This window comes from Sarcophilus harrisii, chromosome 3 (genome assembly GCF_902635505.1).
Source record: "Sarcophilus harrisii chromosome 3, mSarHar1.11, whole genome shotgun sequence".
Classification (NCBI taxonomy): Eukaryota; Metazoa; Chordata; class Mammalia; order Dasyuromorphia; family Dasyuridae; genus Sarcophilus; species Sarcophilus harrisii.
The window spans coordinates 540,070,217-540,094,776 of record NC_045428.1 but is presented as its reverse complement, the minus strand read 5'-3'; the positions used below and the strand labels follow the sequence as shown (position 1 = coordinate 540,094,776).

Here is a 24,560-nt window from a genome sequence, read left to right as displayed (position 1 = left end):
GCCCTTATGACTCTAGGCAAGTCACTTCCTATAAAATTAGGGAATTGGACTAGAACAGGGTTTCTTAAACTTTTTCCACTAGTGATCCCTTTTTGCCCAAGAAACTTGTACGAGCCCCTGGATGTGTGTTCTAGGATACCCAATGTGTGTTCCAGGTCTGTGCCTCCCTTTATACCAAACACTTCATATAGATGGGGCTGCCTTTCCCCCTCAGACGAGTGGTCCTTGAGAGCAGAGTCTCTGTTACTGAGTTTTCTCTTTTGTATTGTAGAACTCAGTTCAGGTTGGATTGCTGCTAATATTAGAGATCCGAAGGGGAACTTTCTTGGAAAACAAACAGCCTAAAGCTCTTAGGGGAAATTTATGAAAGAAGAAAGGAGAATGGGGAAGAGTGACTGACTGCCTGAGGGCAGACACAGAGTTGAAGATTTAAGAAATGCCTAAGAATCCAACCATTTCCCTTTCTCTGCCCCAGTGAGGGAGGGCCAGTTTGACCAGCCAATAGCTTCCATAATTTCAGACCCAAACTTAAATGCTGTATAAACCCTTAGAGAGAGTCTCCCTAACTAACTTCCCCACCTTACAGATGGGAAAACTGAGGTCCTAAAATAACACAACCCCATCTGAATGTTCACATGCGCTTATTCCTAGGATCATACATAGACTCTTAAGTTCTTAGTTTCTTCATCTATAAAATGATGGGGTTGGATTAGATAACTATCCAGTTCTGAATGGGTGGCTAGATGGTCAAGTGGATAGAGTTCTGGGCCTGGAGTCAGGAAGCCCTGAATTCAAATTCAGCCTCAGACACTTACTAGCTAGGTGACCCTGGGCAAATGACTTAGCTTTGTTTGCTTTACTTTCCTCAACTGTAAAATGAGCTGGAAAAGGAAATGGCAAACCACTCCAGTATCTTTACCAAGAAAACTCTACATGGGGCATGAATTGTCACACACAACTAAACTGATCAGCAAGAAGGCATTTAAATAAAAGCTAGATCACCGCTTCTCAAAGAATATTCCTATACAGTTATGAGTTGCATGGGAGAATAATAGATTTAGAGCTGAATTTTTGTTCAATTGTTTTTCAGTCATGTCTGATTTTTTGTGACCCCATTTGGGTTTTTTTGGCAAAGATACTGGAGCAGTTTGCCATTTCCTTCCCCAGCTCATTTTACAGATGAGAAAACTGAGGCAAACAAAACTTAAATTCTTACTCGGAATTAAATAGCTAGTAAAGTGTCTAAAGCTGAATTTGAACTCAGAAAAATGGATCTTCCTGATTCCAAACCTGGCACTCTATGCACTATTGAATGCCCTTAATGACCTGCAATTCATTTCTTTTCCAGTTTCCAAAAACTGAACAGGAGGAGTAGTTGTATCAGGGTCTCAATTTCCCCAGAGACCCAAGGGACTGCCCCATGCCATCTAGCCTCCTCAGACAACATTCATTCACTCATTCATTCATTCACTCATCAGTCCCAGTATTCTTCCTTGCAAGACTGAGCTTCAGAATGCCTATCATTGGCAGGCTGCTTAAAAAAAAAATTATCAAATAAATTCAACATCCAAAATACTTTGAGTTTAGCACAGAAGACTCAGAGACAGAGAACTTTTGCTCAACATTTTAAACATCTTGTTCATTACATTCTAAGTTATAAATGTACATTCTTTTTTATTGAGATGTCATAAATAAATATCACCAATAACCATTTTCTCAGGTGACTTTGTGGTCAGAACTCAGGTAAAGATTCTGGTTGAGAAGGCAGAACTCCAAGTCAAGTCCCGGAGCTAAAAGACCTGGTTTCTAATCTCAGTTCTGCTCCCAACTCTGTAATTACACTTTGAGTTCCTTCCCCTTTCTGGGCAGTAATCTCCTTGCTTGCCCATTGAGGAATTTGAATGATGAGGTGTCTAAGGGCTTTGTCAGTTCTGACAATCTATCATTCTAGGCAGGGTGCTCACAGGTGATTAATCTCTTTACTGTGGAGGTGATGGGAGGGACAAGCTAGATTCTTCAAATTCTGGATAATCTGAAAATATGGACCCCTACCTCCCATAAATCTCCTAGCAGAGAAGCACAGGGTGTCTGGGGAGGGCTATGGTGATGATGCTGGGAGCCTTCCTAAGAAGCAGGAGAAGGGGAAGCAGAGAACCCCCAAAGAGGATCATCAGCCCTGGAAAGCTGATGAGGGCAGACCCCAGGTGAGACTGAGTTTAGGAAGCAATGGGTCACAGAGTGGGGAGGAGGCTGGGATGGAAGCTGGGAAGGGAGGCTGGGAAGGAGTCAGCATTCACCCCCTGTCTTGGGGTCGAGGTGGCAGCCCCTGCTGGAGGCCTCGGATGAGCTCCTTGCGGTTGTCTAGGATTGTGTCAAAGCTCTCTTGCAGCCGGGCCTGTTGTCCAGCCAGGCGGCCCTGGAGGCCTCGGATCCACTGTAGCAAAGCCAGGCGTCGATACATAATCAGGTGAACGTGGTGTTTTTCCTTCTCTTGCTCCTTGTATCGCTCCCGAGCCAGCAGCTGCTGCACCGCTTGGGTCACCGTGGGTAGGAAGGCATCGGGGGCCGGGCCGGGCTCTGGGGGGCCAGGACAGGGGCTGGGGGTGTCCCAGGAGGGACCTGGGCTGCTCTCAGGGCTTTCAACACTCAGAGAGCTGCTGGAATAGCCGATATCTTCCAAGGGGGAGCCGGCAGCAGCTGTGGCCCCCACCCCATCCCCCTTCTCTGGCTCAGGCCCCGTAGCTATGGGGAGTTCAGCCCCCTCCGGTGGGCTGCGCATCTCCCCTGCCCTACGGAGGAAGAAGCCATCCGGCTGGGGCCCCGGAAGCCCACGGGCAGAGGCCTGCCTCTTTCCCAGGAGAGCCTGGTTGTCAGAGGGGACTGAGGGCAGATTCTGCGCGAGAGTCAGCTCCCCCTCTCCTAGACCCAACCCCCTGGCTCCCCCGAGTCCCTGGTTCCAGTTCTCATTGGCATCATAGGTGCTGGCCACAAAGTTGGAGTTACTGTCGGGTTCATAGTCATGTTGAGACAGAGAGGCAGGTGGGCCCCCCAGGAATGGGGGCTCGGGAGCCCCAGGTTGCACTGCAAACATCCTCACTGTTGAAGAGAAAAAGTAAAGAAAAAACATTGTATCTTTTGTATTTATAGCGCTGGATATCAGACCTTATTAATAGTAGGTGCTTAATAAGTGTTTGTTAAATTTAATAGGTTGTAAAAGAGTGAGAAAGGATGACCAGGAGCGCTAAGGAAGGGTCCTATAAAGTGAGGAGGAAGAGGGGACAGGAGCTTTCCCAGTGTGCCATCTCCCATCTCAGGGCCTTTGTATAAGGCCTCCCATGCCTCCCATGCCATCTCTCTTTACCACTTCTCAAAGCCCAGTGAAACACCATCTGTTCCCTTAGCCTATCCTGTTTCCTGTAGCTACTATTGCCTCCTCCCACCTCTACCTCTTCCATTAGACAATAAGCTCTTAGACAGCAGAGATGATCTTTTTGCCTTTCTGTTTCCCTAAGCTTAGCAGAGTGCCTGGCGATGTTTACTGACTTAAATTACCTTGTGCATAAATTAGTCAGTAAGCATTTATTAAATGCCTTCTATGTGCCAGGCACTAAGCTAAATGCTGGGGAATCAAATACAAATAAAAACAAAGATAGTACTGGTCCTCAAAGAGCTTACAAACCGAATGGGAAAAATCAACACACAAAGAACAGATAAAAAGCAGTTGGCCCTTTATTGGGGAAAAGCTATAAAACTTTAGATCTCCCATCAAGCAAATAAAGTCTCTTTTATTAAAGAATTACAAACACGCAAACAAAAACCAACAGATTTAGGGGTAAAAGGAATTGTAGAGATCACCTACCCACCCTCAAGACAGACTCTCAAATACAAAACTCTTTACAGTTATTGCCTTCTCTTCCTCTCCTTTCTCAATCTCTTACAATCTGACTCTTGGTCTCAAACTACAGCTAAAACTACTTTCTCCAAGGTTAGAAATGATCTTTTAGTTGCTAAACCCAATCAATGGGTTCTCTCTCTCTCTCTCTCTCTCTCTCTCTCTCTCTCTCTCTCCTCAAAGAAATATGAAATGGTGACATCATTTCTATGTAGAAGATTTTCAGATTGAAATCTCCAGTGATGGTCTCTCTTCTAGATTCTAAATCCATATTATTAATTGCCCATTGGACATTTCCAAATGAATGTGCTACAGAAATCTCATTTCAAAAGTAAACAGCTAAAAAGGTGAAGTCTGAGACCTGGATTTGGATCCCTATATACAGAGGCAACTCACCAACCAACTTAGACTTTAAACAGAAATGTACAGAAAATAAAAGCAAGACCAGGTAATACAGGATGAATATAACAGCACAGCATGGTCCTGTAAAAATAGCATAAGAAATGCTGAAGCTCAGAATGAGCTAAGGCTGGGAAGGGGAGTTAAGTACATACACACAAAAGGTTTCTTTCTTCCTTTCTTCTTTTTTTCTTTCCTTTCTTAAAAAAAAAAAAACCAATATTCAGAGAAAAAGGAAGATCAAAAAAGGGAAAGGAGCTTTTCTTCAAGTATATGAGATAATAATAATGGACAACAGAGATAAGACAGGGTTAATCCATTCATTCCCATTTTCCTTTTATTTTCTCTGTCAAGGAGAATGACTTTTTCAGAGGAAAGGACAGAATAGACAGAGTGAGGAGGGAGCTGATTGCCAAAAGAAATAAAGAAGTGGTAAAGTATTCTTAATGGATTCAAGACATCTGGACCAGACAAACTACAGTCTCTGGTCCTGAAAGATTACTGAGGTATTATAGGTAACAGTAGAAAGACTGTAGGTAGTGAGGATGGTATTTCAAGCTTGAAGAAAGACAAATATTGTACCACTTTTCTCATAAAGATTGGTGACCTTGACTTCATTTCTAGGAATCATTACATAGGATTGTTTAGGAGATAGTGAAAGAACAAAGAGAAAAAGAACTAGTGCAGAGATAGCCAGAATGTTTTCATCAAGAATGAGGCCTACTAGTGTCATTTTATTTCCCCTTTTTCAACAGAACAATTAAACTGGTAGATAAGGGAACATGCTAAATTAATAGTTAGCCTAGATTTTACCAAAACATTCTATAAGATATAATAGAATATTAATAGCATTTTTATGGAATTTTAATGTTTGCAAAATGCTATAGGAATATTATTTCATTTGATCCTCACTAAAATCCTGCAAGGTAAGTGCTGTTATTATCTTCATTTTACAGAGAAGAACCTGAGGCATTAGACGGTAAATGACTTGCTTTGGCTGAATTTGAATTCAAGTCTTCCTAGCTCCAGACCCAGGGCTCTATCCATTGTGCCACATAGCTGGACCAGAAGGCATTTTATATTATTCTTTAAAAAAAATATATACTATTCTTATGGAGAACACAAGACACATACAGATTAGATGAGAAAGTAATTAAAGGACTTTAGAATTTAATGATTAACCAGACTGGTTCAATTTCAACATGGCAGGAATTCTCCAGTGAACTTTCCAAGAGATCTATAATAATAGTAGCAGTAATAATAATAGCTATTATTATTATAATAACATCTTTATGCCATCTACTTTGTGCCAGTACTGTGCTACGTGCTTTGCAAATATTATTTCATTTGATCTTCACAAAAATCCTGGAAGGTAGGTGCTATTATTATCCCCATTTTACAGATAAGAAAACTGGGGCACACAGAATTAAGTGACTTGCCCAGGAAGACACAACTAGTTAAGTATTTGAGACTACATTTGAACTTATATCTTCTTGACTCCATATCCTATACTCTTATCCATTAACCCATCTACATGCTTCAAATTGTGTCTTTCGCTGTGCTATATATTACAGAAGCACTCATTTAGACCTGGAGGAGGCCTTCATTGTAAAGAAAGGTAGAATGAATGTCATGGAGGTTGTTTACCTTGGCTCACACAAGTAATAAACCTCTAAGGTAAGATTCAAAGTCAAGTGTTATTTACTGCAAGTCTGGCACTCTATGTAACCTGCCTCAATTATTAGTGATTTGGATAAAACTATCAAAAATTTACAGATGGCACAAAGTTGGGAGGAATAGCTAACACAATGGGTGATAGTCATATTAATATTAATTATTAACATTAATAGTAATAGTAATAGTAATAATGCTGCTGAGTGATACACTGGATAAAGTGGAGTCAAGAAGACTGGTCTTCTTGAATTCAAATCTGGCTTCAGACACTTACTAGCTGTGTGTTCCTGAACAGATCACTCGATTTTGTTTGCCTCGGTTTTGTCATCTGTAAAGTGAGCTGGAAAAGGAAATGGCAAACATTCCAATATCTTTGGCAATAAAATCCCAAATAAGATCATGAAGAAATACACATGACTGAAAATGACTGTGATAATAATAATAACAACTAGAATTTACATAGCGCTTTATGGTTTGCAAAATGTTTTACATGTTATCTCAGCTGATTTTCCCAACAACCTTGAGGCAGCTACCAATATTATCCCCATTTTACAGATGGGGAAACTAGAAGGGTTTAAGAGACTTGCCCTGAGTTACACAGCTAAATTAAGTGTCTGAATAAGCACTCTATTCACCATAGGCAGAAACGTGTTGGATGCAAGAAGTGAAATTCCAAAGAGATAAATAAAGTCTTAAATTTGGGTTAAAAAATAAACTTTATGACTACATAGGGGAAGCAGAGTTAGACAACAGTTTGAAAATATATATAATTTTAGTGGAGGAGGACAAACTATATTCAAACTCAATATGAGTTAGCAATGTGATACAGCATTTAAGAAAGCTAATTTCCTCTTGGGTTGCATCATTAAAAGAGGTATTGCTTCTAGGAATAAGGTGTACCCTGCACTAGTCAGCCCACTCCTAGAGTACTGGGTTCAGTTCAAAGTGACATTATGAAAAGCTGAAAAATATCCAGATGAGGCCACCAAAGATGATGAAGACTCTTGAGTCAAATGAGTTTAGGGTAAGGAAGCTGAAATGTTTAGTTCAGAGAAGACTCAGTAGGGACATGACAGTTGCTTCAAGTATTTGAAGATCAAATGAAAGAGAGATTGGATTTCCTCTGTTTGGTTCCAGAGAGTACAACCAGAATCGATAATAGAAGTGATAAAGAACCTATTTTAATTTTGGTATCAGGAAAAACTGCTTAATAATAATGAAGCTGGTGATGGCAAAGAACTGGAAATTGAGGTGATGCTCATCAACTGAAGAATGAGTAAACAAGTTGTGATACATGATTGTGATGGTATATTACTGCTCTGTAAGAAACTATGAACTACTTTTTGTGGTGGCTAAGCATTATATAACAAAGGGATGTCCATCAAATGGTTGAACAAGCTGTGGTGTATGATTGTAATGAAATATTACTGTGCTATAAAAAATGACAAGCTGTATGAGTTCAGAAAAATCTGGAAAGCTTTACATGAACTGATGCACAGTGAAGTGAACAGAACCAGGAAAATGTTGTATACAACAACAGCAACTTTGTTTGATGAAGACCTGTGAATGACAGTTATTTTCAGCAATATAAGATAATCCCAGAGGATATGATGAAGCTCCATAGAAAGAACTGATCTTGTTTGAATACAGACTGAAGCATGCTATTTTTCACTTTCTTTCTTTCTTTTTTCCCTTTTATTTGAGTCTTCTTGTACAAAATAACCAATATGGAAATGTTTTACGTAATTGTATATGTACAATCTATATCTAATTGCTTTTTGTCTCAGGGAATGGGGAAGGACAGAAGAGGAGAGATAAAATTTGAAACTTAAAACTTTAAAAAATATTTTAAAATTGTTTTGACAAGTAATTGGGAGAAATTATATGTATTCACATATGCATACATATATATAAATAATATATAAAATTATGAACATATTGACTTTAGAAAAACATGGAAATATTTGTTTGAAATAATGAAAAACAAAGTGAGTGAAACTGAGAAAATTGTATGCAGTAACAATAATATCCAAAGAATAATTGTGAACACCAAGCTATTCTGAGTACTATAAATACTCAAATTAATTATAAAGGATTCTTGAAAGATAATGCTATCCTCTCCTCCAGAGAAAGGACTGATAAATATAAATAAGCATCGTGGGGGTAGGGAGAGAGGAAAGGAGACAATCTGGAGCTTAAAATGTAATGAGAGAGAAAAAGAGACAGAGAGACACACAGAGAAAGACAGAGAGATGGAAAGACAGAGAGAGGGAAAGAATGAGAGAGAGAAAAAGACAGACAGACAGGGAGGGGGGAGAAGAGAGAGAAGGAAAAAAATTAAAATGGAGCTGTCCAAAGATGAAAAAGGCTGTCTGCCTGTGGGAGTAGGAGGTTCTTTCTCTTGGAAGGGATTCAAGCACTTCTTGGAGGACCATTTGGTCCATAAATTAGATGGGGGATTCCTTTTGTGCATGGGTTGGACTATTTCGTCGAAAGTGTTTCCTTACAATCCTGAGATTTGTGACTCTGAGATTCTATGTCTACAGTTGTCAAAGAGATATTTCTATAGTACAGGACTGCCCAAGTCATTTCTCTGTTCAAGAAATTGCAATCTCCCAGCTTTCTCTAGAATAAAATACTAATTCCTTTGTTAGACATTTCAAGTTTTTCAGAATCTATTCATAAACCTATTGGATATTCTTCTTCACTGACTCTAGGTTCAAGCCAAAGTGGAATATTTGCTCTTCCCCATATTTCCTCTCTTTGTCCCCATGCCGTTGCACAGACTGTCCCTTAGGCCTAGAATGCTCTTCTTCCTCCCAGCTGTTTCTTGAATTTCCCAGTTCCTTTTAAGGCTTAATTCAAGAGCCACCCTGTTTAGAAGACATTTCTGGATCCTCCCAGTCCCTACTCCTCCCCCAACCATGTGTACTTAAAAAAAAAATTCTATATTTGGTATTTTCTTTTTGGTGTACATATTCTTTATACTTTATATTATTCATTTACTTACATATATTTATTCATTTACATTATTTGTATACATATATATCATACTTACTTATTGACATGCATTTTTGGCAAATGTCCTATTTTTACTTATTAATGTGCATGTGTCTCTTTTCTCTGCTCCCACCTCCTACCCTCAAGGCCTTTGAGGGTGGAACCTATCTTACTTTTGTATTTATATTTCCAAGGCTTAGCACAATATCTAGCACATAATATATACTTAATAAAATACTTGTTAGTTGATTGAGGGCTTAGCACAATATCTAGCACATAATATATACTTAATAAAATACTTGTTAGTTGATTGAGGGCTTAGCACAATATCTAGCACATAATACATACTTAATAAAATACTGGTTAGTTGATTGATTGATTGATTACTAGATAGACTAGCACACTGTGGTGTTGAGTAGAAAGGCTTTGAATAGCTGAGTCGGACTCCTCTGGCTTCTACATTAGAAGGTCCTTTATATCTCTACCTTGTGTTGCTATGGTGCCCATTATACCTAGCTCTGTCTGTTCTCTCCTTTTCTCTAGATCTAATCAGTCATTACATTTCCTTTGAATAACTTCCATGGGCAGGGAATAGAACAAAGGTAGTTGCTCTGGTTTGAATTTGAACTTACAGAGAGAAGGCATCATCAACTACATCCATTTTATATATTGGCAGAATAAGGCTGCAGAATAAGAAATTATCCTGCCAGGCCACCTAGCAAGGCAGGGGCAATGATCAGAAGACCACAAAGGATAAAGAAAGGGAAATGGCCACCACAAAGTGTTGGGAGGGAGGATGGGACAAAATATTTTTATAGAACTGTCTTTTAATACAGTCTCCAAATCACCAAGCATGGTGACTGTGAGGTATATGTGTGTGCATCTGAGACTGTGTATACATATGGCTACATGTATGTATGTGTGGGTTGCTATATGTCCATGTATACAGTTGTATACACGTATATATATATATAAACACACACATGCATATATATGTTTATTTTTCTGTATGCAGTATACCTGGATAGTGTACCTGTGTTTCCATGTATATATTGTGTAAAGGCATATTTAATGTGTATCTATGTGATACTTGCATGTAGGTATAACTGATTACACATATGGAAGTGAGTGTTAATTATCTGGTATCCACCAAGGTAAAAAACCCAGCCTGGCAAGATTGGCAATTCCGTAGGCTCTGCCATCAGAGAGTCTCTGGCACAGGAGCCCACTACCTCCAAGACCTTGCGCAGGCCAGGCCCAGACCTGGAGAAGGATCCGGGCTGGTGGGGAGGGAAGGGGAGCGTCAGGAGATTCTAAGCTCAATCAGCGCCCCCACATACACCCCATCCTTGTGGAGCACTAGCAAAGCCAGAGCATCCTAATCCTCATCCTCATTCTCCGTTCCCTTCTTCCTCCTCCCTGGGCCTCCCTCAAGCCCCGCCCCCACCTCCATTCCCAGCCATTGCTCTGGCGGGGGTGGGGGATGCTGCGGGAGACGCTCCTCCTTCCTCCTCTCACTCACCTACCTCCCAGCACCCCAGGGAAGCCAGGAGATGCGTCTTCCCCCTAGCAGGGGCCACTGCGGTGACTGGCGCTCCCCCCGTCCCCTCTACCAGAGCCCCGGTCCCTGGCGTTCCCCCACCCAAAACGAAACCAAATGACCACCCGTCCCAGAGCCCGGACTCACAGCCCAGAGGTGCCCGGGCCCACCCGGCTCCGGCTCTGGCTCCGCTCCGGCTCCAGCCGCAGGAAAGCGTCACTGAGTCACCGGCCTGACAAGGAGTGCGGAAAAGGGAGGGGCGGGGCCCTGGCTGCGGCGGAGGCTGCACACACTCTGACACACGGACACACGCACACGCAGAGGCACACTCGGGAAAGCACGCGAGGCGCACGGACATACCCGGAGGCGCGGGTTTGGACACGCAAATTCAAGCGCATTGAGACACATGCATACACATGTACGCAGCCCGATAGTACGAATACACACCCATGGACACACAGAGAGAACACACAATTGGTGGGAAAGGTAGGGGATGATCCTCGAACGAAGGATACAGGCACGAAAAAAACCCTCTTTTTGCTGAACAGGGAAGGGTATACACACACAGAGAGAGCCATCTGTGTGCTCTTATCTGTAGATTCGTGGCCAGATGATCTCTAATCACCCTTCTACTTCTAAATCCTAGAAATGCTATGACCTTTGCAGTGGAAATGACAGAGTGATATACAATCACAATTTAGTAATGTATACTTCACAGTGCTATGACTATGTCCAGATAGAAGCTTATATGTGTAAGTATGTATGCACATGCACTCAATATAAGTAGGTATGTATATGTTCTTGTATGGGCTCTCCTCCTCTCTGTTCTCTATCCCATTTGCCAGAGAACTTATTTCAAACCTTCTCTTCTCTCCTTATGTCCCACAGCACCCTCTCCTTCCATCTCTATAGTAGACAGCCTCACCTAATACCTTCCCTGAAAAAATTGAGGCCATTTGCATAGAGCTTTTCCCTTTCTTTTCATCCCACATTCTCCTATTCTCATTCCCTATCTCCTTTTCTCCATTCGCTGAAATGGTTCTCTTCATTGTCAAAGCTAACCCCTCTGAATGGCATTGTCTCTCCAATTTTCTCCTATACATTACCTTTACTGTCATCCCTTTCTTTTTAATTATTGATTTCTTCCTATTTCCTGGTTCCTACAAGATACAAGACTATAGGGGCAACTAGATGGTGCAGTGGATAGAGTGTTGGCCCTAAAATCAGGAGGACCTGAATTCAGATTTGGCCTCAGACACTTATTAATACTTCCTAGCTGTGTGACCCTGGGCAAGTCACTTAACCCCAACTGTCTCTGGAAAAAAAAAGATACAAAACTATTTCCTACAGACTTTCAGTCTTCCCCACCTATAAAGAACAGCAGCAATAATAACAACCCTCAGTAGATCCCACCATCCTGGTTAGCTATTGTCCTGAATGTTTAATCCCATACCACCTAAATCCTTTGAAAGTAATGTGTACACATGGTACTTCCAGTTCTCTCATTCTTTTTTTTTTAATTTTTTTTTACTTCTTTTTAATTAACAAAATTTATTTTCTCTCCTTTTTATCTACCCCTTAAAGAAAAAGGAAACCCTTATAACCAATAGTGAAGCAAAACAAATTTCTATTTTGGCCATGTCCAAAAATATGTTTCTCTTCTGTATCTTGAGTCCATCACCTCCTGGGAGGTGGGTAGCATGATTCATAAGTCCTTTGGAATTATAAATGGTCATTGAGTTCATCAGAGTTCTTGAGTCTAGCAATGTTAATTGTCTATGATTTTTTTTTATTGTAGAAATTGCTTTCTGCTCTGCTCTGCTCACAATATTCTGCATTAGTTCATACAAGTCTTCTCAGGTTTCTCTGAAACCATCTTTCTTTATTTCTTACAAAACAATATTCCATTAAATTCAGATGTCATAATTTGTTTTTCCATTCTCTAAATGACAAGCACTCGGTTAGTTTCCAATTGTTAGCCACTACAAATAGAGCTGCTATAAATACTTTTGTACACATGAGTTCTTTTCTTTTTTCTGAGGCCTAACATCAGTATAGTTGGGTCAAACGTTCTGCAGCCTTTGATGATGTTTTGGACATAGTTTCATATTAGTTTTCAGAATGACTCACTTTTTCCCCAAAGCCTCTGAAAAGTGCTTTCCAACCTCATCATTCAATGGTAACGTATTTCTACAAAGTAACTCCTTCTCTTCCTTCTCTTCCTTTTCCTCCTTTTCCTCCTCTTCACAATTGGAGTTAAATGATTTGCTTAGGATCACACAGCTAGTAAGAGTTGGAGACTGAATTTGAATTCAGATCCTCTGGACTCCAGAGCCATCGTTCTATCCTCTGCACCACCTAGCTATCCCATAATCACTTCTTAAGAACAAAATCTCATATTATCTTCTTGTTATATCTCCTTCTTGACCTATCTACATTTTATATTGTCGACCACTTCTTCCTCTTGGTTACTTTCTCCTTTGGATTTTCCCGATTTCATTCTCTCCTGGTTCTCTTTCAGTCTGACCCGTCCTTGAGCTACTCTGCTATCACGTGGCCTATATCACAGCCCCTTAACTATGGGTGGACCTCAAAGTTCTGTTCTGAGTCTTCTTCTCTATTCTTTTGTTTGGTGATGTCGTCCGTTCCTATGGGCTCAATGATCACATCTAGACTCATACCTCTTATTTCTTGAGTTTCAATTTTGTATCATCAACTGGCCACTGGATATTTAGAGATGGATATTCTTGGGGTATCTCAAACTTAACATGTGTAAAACTGAGTTCATTTTCCCTTCCAGACTTTCTCTTCTATCATATTTTTGGTAGAATTGAGAATTGATCCAACTATTTTGGAAAGGAATCTGGAATTATTTTCAAAGAGTTATAAAACTGTATACCTTTTGACCCAATGATACTGCTATTAGGTCTGTTTCCAGAAATGATTAAGGAAAAATAAAAAGAATCTAAAAGATTATAAAATATTTATAGCAGTTTACTTTGTGGTGGCAAAGAAATGGAAATTGTGAGGATGCCTATCAACTGGGAATGGCTGAACAAGATGTAGTATATGATTATGATGGAATATTACTATTTTATAAGAAATTATGAGCTCTACAATCTTAGAAAAAACATAGATATACTTGCCTGAAATAATGAACAGTGAAATGAGCAGAACCAAAAAAAATGTTGTATACAGTAATAGCAATATCGTTTTAAGAACAACTTAAAAAAAAAAAAGAATGACTTCAAGTGAATAAGTCATTGCGATTTGTATAAATACCCAAACTACAAGGAACATATGAAGGAAGATTCTACTTGCATCCAGAGAAAGAACTGATAAGTAGAAATATGTATAGATGGTTTTATATATGTATATGTGTGTATGTATACATTCATACATATAAATAATAGCCATCTCTTAGGTGCAATAAGGGGGAAAAGAAAAGAAGAAAAGAAATTTATACAATAACTTTATTACATATTTTAAAGGAACAGCAAGTTGAATATATTTGTAGTTTCATGTGCAATCATCTTTTTATTTTACCGTGTTTTGGAAATTCTTGTTTTATTCATAACTTTAAAATAAAATAAAGAAAAAAATTTAAACATGCCAAATCTTTCTGTTTTTCCAGTCACAAAATCTATAGATTATTTCCTAGGGACTTTACCCATACTTCCCCCTCAACAGAGCCTTCCCTTTTGCTTCCCCCAAAGGAGGGAGGAGCAGCCTGGTTATTATGGCAACCAGAGTTCTGGGATTTTATAATTTCATTTTCCTTCACATTATTGTGGTCATTATATAAAGGTTCTGTTTCTGTTTGCACCTATTTGGGTTCATATAGGTTTTTCTAAGTGTTTCTGAATTCTTCATATTCTTAATTTCTTATGGAATAACATTTCATTATATTCATATCACTCAATTTGTTCAGCTGTTTTCTAATTGAAGGACATATACTTTGTTTCTAGTTCTTTGCTATCACACACAAAGAAGTACTACTACAAATATTTTGGAATATATAAATCTTTCCTCTTTGTTTTTGACCTCCTTGGGATATAGACCTAGTAACTATGTTACCAGTTCAGTATGTACATTAAAAACAAACAAACAAACGAAACTTTTTCCTGGTTCAATTCCTAATTGTTCTTCAGCCCAGTTGGAACAGTCACAGCTCCATAGGTACATTAGTGTGCTTTTCTTTCCACGGTCCCTCCAACACATATTATTTTCATCTTTTGTATTTCTGTTCTTGTCTGATGAGTACGAGATGGAAACTTCAGAGTTATTTTAATTTTCATTTCCCTTATTAATGTTTTGGAACATTCTTTCATCTGGTTGTTGATAATTTGCATTTTTTATAACAATTATTTTAAAGTGCCTACTACATAGCAGGCACTTTGCTAAATACTTTACAAATATTATCTCTTACAATAACTCTGCATGGTAAGGGCTATTCTTATCCCCATTTTACAAACAAGGAAACTGATTCAGACAGAGATTAAATGACTTGCTTAGAGTCACACAGTCAATAAGTGACTGCAGACAGCCTTTCCAGATTTCAAGCCCAAGGCCTCCTACTCTGCCTCCTAGTTATCTCTATTTGCAGCTTTGTACATCCCTCTTTTGACAACTGCCTATATTTATATACTTTGCCCATTTATCTATTGAGAGATTAAAAGATTGGTTCTTATTCTCATATGCTTGTATCAATTTTCTTTATGTCTTAGATATAGCTCTTTTTAAAATCATAGATATTATTTGATTCAAAAATCTTACCCTAACAGTAGCTTTTCTGGTTGCATTGATTTTGTATATAGTCTTTTTTTTTTTAATTATCTAATCTTTCTTTTATGATCACCTCTGTTCCTTCTTTCTTTTTTTTTTTTGTTATTGTTCCTTATTTCTTTAAGAGTTCTTATCCTCTCCATAATAGTTCAAGATATCTCCTTTCATTTTCCTCTAATTTTTAAAAATGATTTTATCTTCTATATTTAGGTTACATACCACTTGCAGCTTACTGTGTGATATTGTATAAATGTTGGGCTAATCCCTTATTTCTGCCATGCTGCTTTCTAGTTTTCCTATTATTTTTTGTTTAATAGAGTCCTTATGTAAGTGGCTTGTGTTCTTGCCAGCTGCCTCATATTACAGAGGAGAAAAGTTAAATTTCAGAAAGGTTACATGAAATCATAAATGGGAAAAGTTTTTGTTACCTTGTAGAGTTCAGTACAGATGTATTATTATTTACTTAAGTCAATACCAATTTCAGCACTTTAAAATGAGAGAATCCGACTATATAATCTCTAAAGTCTCTTCTGGTTCTCAATCTGATCTTTGTAGTGAGTTTGCTCTGGCTCACTTTCCCAGACGCAGAAAGGTTACATCTTTTTTTAGTGTACAACCTAAGGGGTTTGGGGTAGGAGGAGGGAAGGAGAAATCTCTTCTTTCTACTGCCACTGACTTGGACTGTGTTTCTGTTTCCACCCTGTTATGTGCCAATAAGTGGTATTCCAGGTCCATTTAAATGCTTAATATCCCTCAGTTTTTACAAAGGGATATTTACTTCAAAGATGTAACAAAAACAAAGTATGATTTTTCTTGTGGCGCCCCAGAAGACCTACTCTAGATTACCCCACCTCATTCTCTGCTGAGACCCAGGTTTGTTCAAAGTATGGTTCCTACAATACAAAGTATTGGTCCCACCAAATTTATGCCTAGATGCAATTCCTAGGGTTCCACTAGCCTAAATGTCATTGTTGAAGACTGTTTCTTGCTTTTCTGGATGCCAGGAACATACTGGCTATAAACTCAGATCCTAGAATACCAGGATGCACTTGGAAGCTCCAATCTTCCCTCAAAAGTGGAAAAGAATAAAAGCAAATGCCAAGGAGCAAAGTTTTTTCACAGCACTACATGGTACTAGAAGAGAGAAAGCCATAAGGTTCCTTAAAAGCATTGTTTCCCACTGGGTGCCAGGAACAAAGGAGCCAATGAGATTCCTCCCAAGAGACCTTGCCAAAGGTGGTGACTCAGTCTTCTTGAAGGCATTTCCAGTTCCAGCTACATAACCAATTGAAAAAGGTACATCTATGCACCATAATTTGCAGACTGGAAACAATCCAGTCTTGCTAACGTCCTTCCATTCCACATCACTATGACTGTTCCAAAAGTGGACTCCCCACTCTCTCCATGGGAAGAGACCCAAAAGATGAGATATCATCCTAGACACTCTGCATGTAAGCTCATTGTTATATGTGTTTCCACCATTAACGTTTATTGAGATCTCTCCTTCTATAACTATTAAATGGAGAGTGACTATGGTCTAAGAATTCATCACCCAACTCCCAGCTACAGCCCATCACCAGCCCATGTAAAAACCTTTTCCAGCTTATTATTTATTATTACTATTTTTCCATGAGAGACAGGCTGCCGTAGATCCCAGGTCCCATAGATGTGAGGCAGTGAGAGTTCAAAGGGCAAGAGTTAGCTCAATATTCCCCCCCCTCCCCCAGCCTCAAATTCTGTGATTTGGGATGATAGAAAAGAGGAAAGGATTGGGTGTCAGTTGTTAGCTGTTGATAGGACTTTAGCTCTACAGAGGAAGGGGAGTTAAGATTTGGGCTGAGGGGGGGGTTGTACCCAGCGGAGCCACTGCTGGCTAGGGTGAGTAGAGGGACTAGTGGGTGCCTGAGGCTGGTGCTGAAGTTGGATTGATAACCTTCTCCTAGGGTAGGGGCAGAGCTGCTTAGCAGTGTTTATCTGCCTTAGCCTAGACTAATGGCCTGGGGGCAGATAAGGTTTAAAACCCCATTTTGTGTGTGTGTGTGTGTGTGTGTGTGTGTGTGTTGGGAAGATGACAGGATAGATACCCAGGACTGAAAAAAGTAATGTGTATGGGAGTCTCCCAAAGGCTGGGGGTATTTAGAGAAGGGGAGGATAGGGTAGACCTGTGGTGAGAATATTGATGGGAACTGAGAGATAGGAGTTGAGGGCTAGAGGGGAGAGGTAAAAGTGAAGCTGAAGAGTGTAAATTAAGGGGGAGGATTAGGGGCATTGCAGGACAAGGAGTAGAAGTGAGAAAGAATAAGGGGACTGAGTTCTAGGGGCTAGAGAACTGGAGAATGAGAGGTCAAGGGACTTAGAATTGGGCAATGTCAGAGCAAACAGAAACTATGTAGGATTCCCTCTGTTCCCACAGGAGTCAAAAAGCCCCAGGCCCCAGTAAAAAGGGAAATGAACTCTTTGCAGGTCAGGGGAAGTGATTATCCTGGCCCAGTGCATGCCCTTTATAATCACCAATTATTTTTTATTTGATAGGATGTGTTGAAAAAGAGCAGGGACCTTTCAATCTGGACTGCAACTCCATTTCTGACACTTATTGGCTATGTCACTTGCAAATCATTTCCCTTCTCTTAATTTCAGTTTTCTCTTCTGTTAGGTAGGGAAAATGAGAATTTCCCTACCTAGCTCTCAGGATTGTTGGGAGTCAAAGGGCTTTGAAGCTATTTTATTTTGAAGGCTTTTTAGAATTGGGAGCTATGATAATAATGGAAATGATGATACACAGAGAAGCAGCATGGTGGTGGCTGTCAGGAAGGAGGTTGATTCTCATAAAACCAGCAAAAGATGATTGATTATCTCTTTATTATGTAACTCCATACCCTATCAGGAGCTCAGAGGAGGGAAAAGATCTCTGAAGTCTGAGAAGAAGGAAGGAAGAATATTAGGGAAAGCTTTCTGGAGGATGAAGGACTCCAATTTGTCCTTAAAGGATGGGCAGGTTTTGTATTAGCTGAGAAGAGGGAGAGAGCACTAAAAGGGAGGGCAGGGGAGGCACAATCAGAGCCAAGTTTAGAAAGTAAGGATTAGCTTAGCACCAGTCTGGGTGGTTGAAAGGGGAGCATGACTATATGTAAGTCGATTAAGGATGTGAAAGAGAAAAGGTTGTAGAAGGCAAAGCAGGTAGAGAGCCTTGAATGCCAGGTAGAAAAGTTTTACTAGTGCTTTGTGAGAAAAGAGAAAAGGGAGGGGAAAGGAAGGTTAAAGCAGATGAACTCTCTCAACTTATGTGTAACACAGGCATAAGGATGATATCACAGACAAGTAATCAGACAACCAACACTGATTAATTGCCAGCTATGTAACAAGCACTGTGCTAAGCATTGGGAATATAAAAAAAGGCAAAAAATAGTTCTGTCCTCAAGGAACTCCTAATCTAAGGGAGAGACAAATAAATATATGTAAACAAAGTATAAATGGGATAAATTTATTTTATAGAACTAGGAAAAATAATAACAAAATTCATCTGGAAGAACAAAAAGTCAAGAATATTAAAAGGATTTATTTTAAAAATACAAAGGATGGTAGCATAGCAGTACCGAATCTAAAACTATATTATAAAGTATTGGTCATCAAAACCATCTGGTAGTGGCTAAATGGTGGATCAGTGGAATAGATTAGATACACATGACAGAAAAATCAAGGCCTATAGTAATCTAATATTTGATAAATCCCCAAACTCCAGCTTCTGGAATAAGAACTCATTATCTGACAAAAATTACTGGGAAAACTGGAAAATAGTCATAAACTTGACATAGACTTACATCTCACACCCCATACCAAAATAAGGATAAAACAGGAACATGATTTGGGCATAAAAAATGATAGCATAAACAAATTAGGAGAGCAAGGGATAATTTACCTATCAAATCTTTGGAGAAAGGAGGAATTTATAATTAAAGAAGAACATTAGCAAAGGTAAAATGGACAACTTCGATTACATTAAATAAAAAAGTTTTTGCACAAACAAAACCAATAGAAACAAGATCAAAAGGGAAATATAAAGTTGGGGAAAATATTTAAAGCCAGTGTTTCTGATAAAGGTCTCTTTTTTTTATTTTTTTTTTTCTGAGGCAATTGGGGTTAAATGACTTGTCCAGGGTCACACAGCTAGAAAGTATTAAGTGTCTGAAGCCAGATTTGAAATCAGGTCCTCCTAACTTCAGGGCTGGTGCTCTATCCACTGTGCCACCTAGCTGCCCCTCATTTCTAAAATATATAAACAACTGTGTCAAATTTATAAGAATACCCAATTGATAAATGGTCAAAGAATATTAACAATTTTCAGATGATGAAATTAAAACCAAATGATTATATGAAAAAATGCTCTAAATCATGACTGATTAGAGAAATGCAAATTAAAACAACTCTGAGATATCACCTCATATCTCTCAAATTAGCTAAGATGATAGGAAAAAATAATGATAAATGTTGGAGGAGATGTGGGAAAACTGGGACACTAGTGCATTGTTGGTGAAGTTGTGAAATGAGCCAACCATTCTGGAAAGCAATTTTCAACTATGCCCAAAAAGGTCTATAAAACTCATACCCTTTGACCCAGCAGTGTCATTACTGGGTCTGTATCTCAAGAAAATTATAAAGGAGGGGAAAGGACCCATATGTGCAAAAATATTTGAAGCAGCTTCCAAAGAATTGAAAAATGAGCCCATGCCCATCAATTGTGGAATGACTGAACAAGTTGTGGTATACGAAGGTAATGGAATATTGTTGTTCTATAAAAAATTAATGAACAAGCTAATTTTAGAAAGGCCTGGAAAGATTTTCATGAACTGATGCTGAGCAAAACAAGCAGAATCAAGAATATCTTGTCCACAATAACAGCAAGAATGTGTGATAATCAACTATGAATACTTGGTTCATCTCAGTAGTTCAGTGATTCAAAGCACTCCAATAGACTTTGGACAGAAAATTCCATCTGCATCTAGAAAAGGAACTAAGGAAACTGAATGTAAATCAATGCATGTTATGTTTAATTCTTTTTTTCCATTTTTTGCAGGTTCTTTTTTTGCTCTGATTTTTATCTCCCAATATGTTTCATAAAATAATGTACATTAAAAATAAATAATGTTACTAGGGAAAAAAATTTAAAAATAGCAATTATTGAGAGGGAAGACTAGAATTGAGAGAAGTTGGGAAAGACTCCCTATAGAAGATGAAATTTTAGTTGGAACTTAAGGGAAACCAGGAAGTAAAGATGAGGAAAGAGAGCATTCCAGGCATGCGGGAGAACACAACGAATATTCACTGGAGTGAATTCATTAGCTTTCACATTGCCCAGTTAGAAGGCTTGGGTTCTAGTCAAGGCTCTCATATTAAGCTTTGCCTCTAATAATAAGCCCTGAAAAAGTCACTGTATGAGTTTTCTCCTCTACAGAATGAGGAGCTTGGATTAAAGCAATCAGCCAATTAGTCAATAAGCACAAATTAAGCACCTACTATGTGCCAGATTAGGGCAATTAGATGGAATAGTAGATAGAAATGCTAAGGCTGGAGTCAGGAAGACATCTTTCTAGTTCAAATCTTACCTTAGATACTTATAAATTGTGTGAGCCTGGGCAAGTCAGGCCTTCCTAACTTAGTTTCCTCACCTGTAAAATGAGTTGGAGAAGGAAAGAAAAGGAAAGAAAAAGGAAAGAAAACAAAATGCAAGAAAACAACAACAACAAGAGTGAAAATACCATGTTGTGATCCACACTTAGTCCCTATAGCCCTCTCTCTGGGTGCTCATTACAAGACCACTGGAACATTTCATTGTTGAAAAGAGCTACATCTATCAGAATTGATTATTGTATAATCTTACTGTTACCATGTACAATGATCTCCTGGTTCTGCTCATTTCACTCAGCACCAGTTCATTTAAGTCTCTCCAGGCCTCTCTGAAATTATCCTACTGATCGTTTCTGATAGAACAATAATACCCACAACATTCATATAGCGTAACTTATTTCACCATTCTCAACTGATGGGCATCCACTCAGTTTCCAGTTTGACAAGAGTATTCTTGAAGGGAAATAATGTTTTTTAAAAAATTTTAAAAAGGGGAGTCAGGTTGTTAAGTCTTTAAATACTAAACTGAGGAGTTTTATTTTATGTTAGAAGCAAAAAAGAGTGACTATACATTCTTGAGCAGAAGAACAATGTTGTTAGATCTCCCTGCTTTAGGAATATCATTGTAAATTGGAAAAAAGAGAGATTTGAGGCAAGGAGATCAAATAAGAGGCAATTATAATAATCCAGGTAAAAGGAGATGACAGCTTGAACTAGAGTTAGGATGGTGACTGAATGAGGAGTTAAACATTATTAGATAAGAGAGCTTAAAGAGGGCACCTTACCAAGGTTCCTTCTAATAGATTCTGAGTCTATAAACACAAACATTCTTTTAATCGTATAAATATGCACAATTGTACACAATCTCATTCATACATACATACACAGAGAAGTTCTTTAGAACAAGCTTCTTAAACTTTTGGGTTTTTGGGTTTGGGGTTCACATAACTGAATGTGGGGGTTATAAAAATTTTGGCAACAGTGAAATGTGTCAAATATTCCACCAAGATTTAATTTTTTATGTAAAAAATAAACAAGCATTGCTTTTTTTTCTTTCTCATCTTTCCCCTTTTTGATCTTATTTTTCTTGGGCAGCATAATAAATGGGGAAATATGTTTAAAAGAATCACACATATTTAACCTATATTGGATAACTGTCTTAAGGGAGTGGTGAGGGGGAGGGAGGAAGAAAAATTTAGAACACAAGGTTTTTCAAGGGTGAATGTTGAAAACTATCTTTGCATGTATTTTGAAAATCAAAAGCTATTATTAATTCTAAAAAAAACCAAGCACATCCATCTAATTAGTATGCAAATTTACTTTCGTCTTTAATAAATGGTAAATTAAATGTATACCAAAGAATTATTTTAAAATAAATTTCTTTATGATTTATTATCAGTCAGTGTTTGATTTATATACCTTTTTTATATCTGACAGGATAGATACCCAGGGCCAGAAAAAAGTAATGTGTAGGGGAGTCTTCCAAAGGTTGGGGGTGTTTAGGGGAGGAGAGGTCTCACCCCGAGGTGAGAATATTAGTTGGATATGTATCCAAGTTCACATAAAAATTTCTTGAATAAAAAGAGGTTGAGAGTGGGAAAAGTTTAAGAAGCCTTGCTTTAGAATAAAGTTGAACACAATTTTTGCTAGGGTTTGACTTGTGAAGAATTTGCCTCCTCCTCTCTTCCCCTCTCTCTACACTGACATTTCACTGCAGTTAAAGCGTCCCTCTCCCCCTCCAGGTCTGGGGACCAATAGACACCATCCAAGTCTGCTCCTTACTGATTTGTATTTCAGAAATCCCACTAGCCCTGAGGGAACATAATACCTCTCTCTCCAAACTTTATCCTTCCCCAGCAGTCTCTCACATAACCTCACCGCCCCCTTCAAATCTTTTAAAGCTTCTGACAAGTTGATCCTTAATCACTTCATTTATTATCAACCTGTTTGGGGAAGAGATGCCAGTGGGCTTGACAGAGGTGGGAGAGGAGGAGGGAAAGAAGGGCTTTCATCTGAAACCCATATTGCCACCGGGCCTCAGTTATCTAATAGAGGAGGGGAATCTGTGCTAACCTGCCCTCTTGCTGAGCTTGCAATTATAGCCCTTCTTTATCTATTAATAAAGAATTACTTTCCATATCCTCTACCTATACCCTCCTCATCAGAGGTGGAAGAGGTAGGAGGAAGTGAATAGACTGTGGCACCCTGTTTCATTTTTGTTTATTAGTTTGTGAGGCAATTGGGGTTAGTGTGTCTGAGGTTAGATTTGAACTCAGGTCCTTCTGGCTTCCAGGCCAGTGCTCATATCCACTGTGTCATCCAGGGGTCCGGGGGATCTTATTTTCCTAGAAAAGTTTGTCATGATCATGGTCTTTGTCATCATCCTCACCAATAGGTAATATTTTCACCACAATCATTCATCATCGGGATGAAGATAACACAGAAGATATGACCCTCACAACTGTTCAGGCAGTTACATGGTGCAAATACTTTTAATCTCTATTGAGCTGGTGAGAAAATTGAGGCTAAGAGAGGGGAAAAGACTCAATCATAGAATCTGGGAATTAGAAAGGGACCCTAGAGGTCATATAGTCCAACCCCTTGCTTATTCCATAACATCTTCCAATAAATAGTTTTCTAGCCTCTGCTTAAAGATCTTTAATGAAAATGGAATCACCACCTTATAAGAGTCAGGTTTAGATGTTCTCTAAGCCAAATTCCCCAGTTCCTTTAACTGACATGCACATGACACATCTTTGAGTCACTTCCTTATTTCCTGGTCATTCTCTTTTGAACACTCTCCAGCCTGTGCATGCCCATGCAAATTTTGTCCCCAGTATTCCAGATATGATCCAACCAGGTCAGAGGGGAGATGGTGATAGATAATAATTACCATAATAACCGATAAAAATTTTCTTGTGGTTTTACAGTTTATAAAGTACTTTCTTCAAAACAACAGCTAGAGTAAATAGTACAATAGGTTTCTTCTTTCTGGTCATTATGTATCTATCAATACAACCTAAGATCCCATTTTAACTTATGTGGGTATAGTTGTCTGCATGCTGTTTTTCTCATTAAACTGAGATATTTAAGGGAATGGGCTTACATTTGCCTTTTTTGCATTCTTAGCATTTAGCATAGTGCCTGGAATATAGTAGACATTTAATAAATGCTTGCTGACTTTATTTTTTTTTGGCTATCATTTTAGATTATTGACTCACATTGTGCTCTCTAAAGCCTCTTCTTTAGGTGCATTTTTCATATGAACTACTTTCTCAGTATAACAACTCTGTCATATTCTTATGAAATTGATTTTTTGAACATTAAAATGGAGATGTTTACTTTTTACATTTGCTCATTTTCAGTTTCATTTTTTCAGATTTGATCCATCATAACCTGCTCAGATTTTGATACTATTATCCATTATGGAAACTCTCTCTTCTAGTTCCCTATCAACCTAAAGCTAATAAGCCTAATGTTGATACATTTTCCATGTCATTGATAAGAATGTCGAAGAGAGCTAGGTCAAGAGCAGAACTCTTTGACTGCTGGTACAACAGATTTCCTTTCAGATTGATATTAATCCATCATGTAACATATTTTAGGTTCAGAAATCCACAAGAGTTTTGAAACCAGCCCTCTATTCTG

At 38.7% G+C, this 24,560-nt stretch overlaps 1 protein-coding gene across 1 annotated transcript; it reads right to left on the bottom strand.

Annotated features, from left to right (window-relative positions):
• Window positions 1-1,591: 1,591 nt before the first annotated feature.
• On the bottom strand, window positions 1,592-10,847 carry C3H1orf216 (chromosome 3 C1orf216 homolog). The gene is made up of 2 exons (XM_031962131.1): window positions 10,653-10,847; window positions 1,592-3,096 (listed from the first exon to the last, which is right to left on the bottom strand). Exon 2 carries the CDS (start codon window positions 3,089-3,091, stop codon window positions 2,294-2,296), a length of 798 nt encoding a protein of 265 aa, XP_031817991.1. The 5' UTR covers window positions 3,092-3,096; window positions 10,653-10,847; the 3' UTR covers window positions 1,592-2,293.
• Window positions 10,848-24,560: the final 13,713 nt, after the last annotated feature.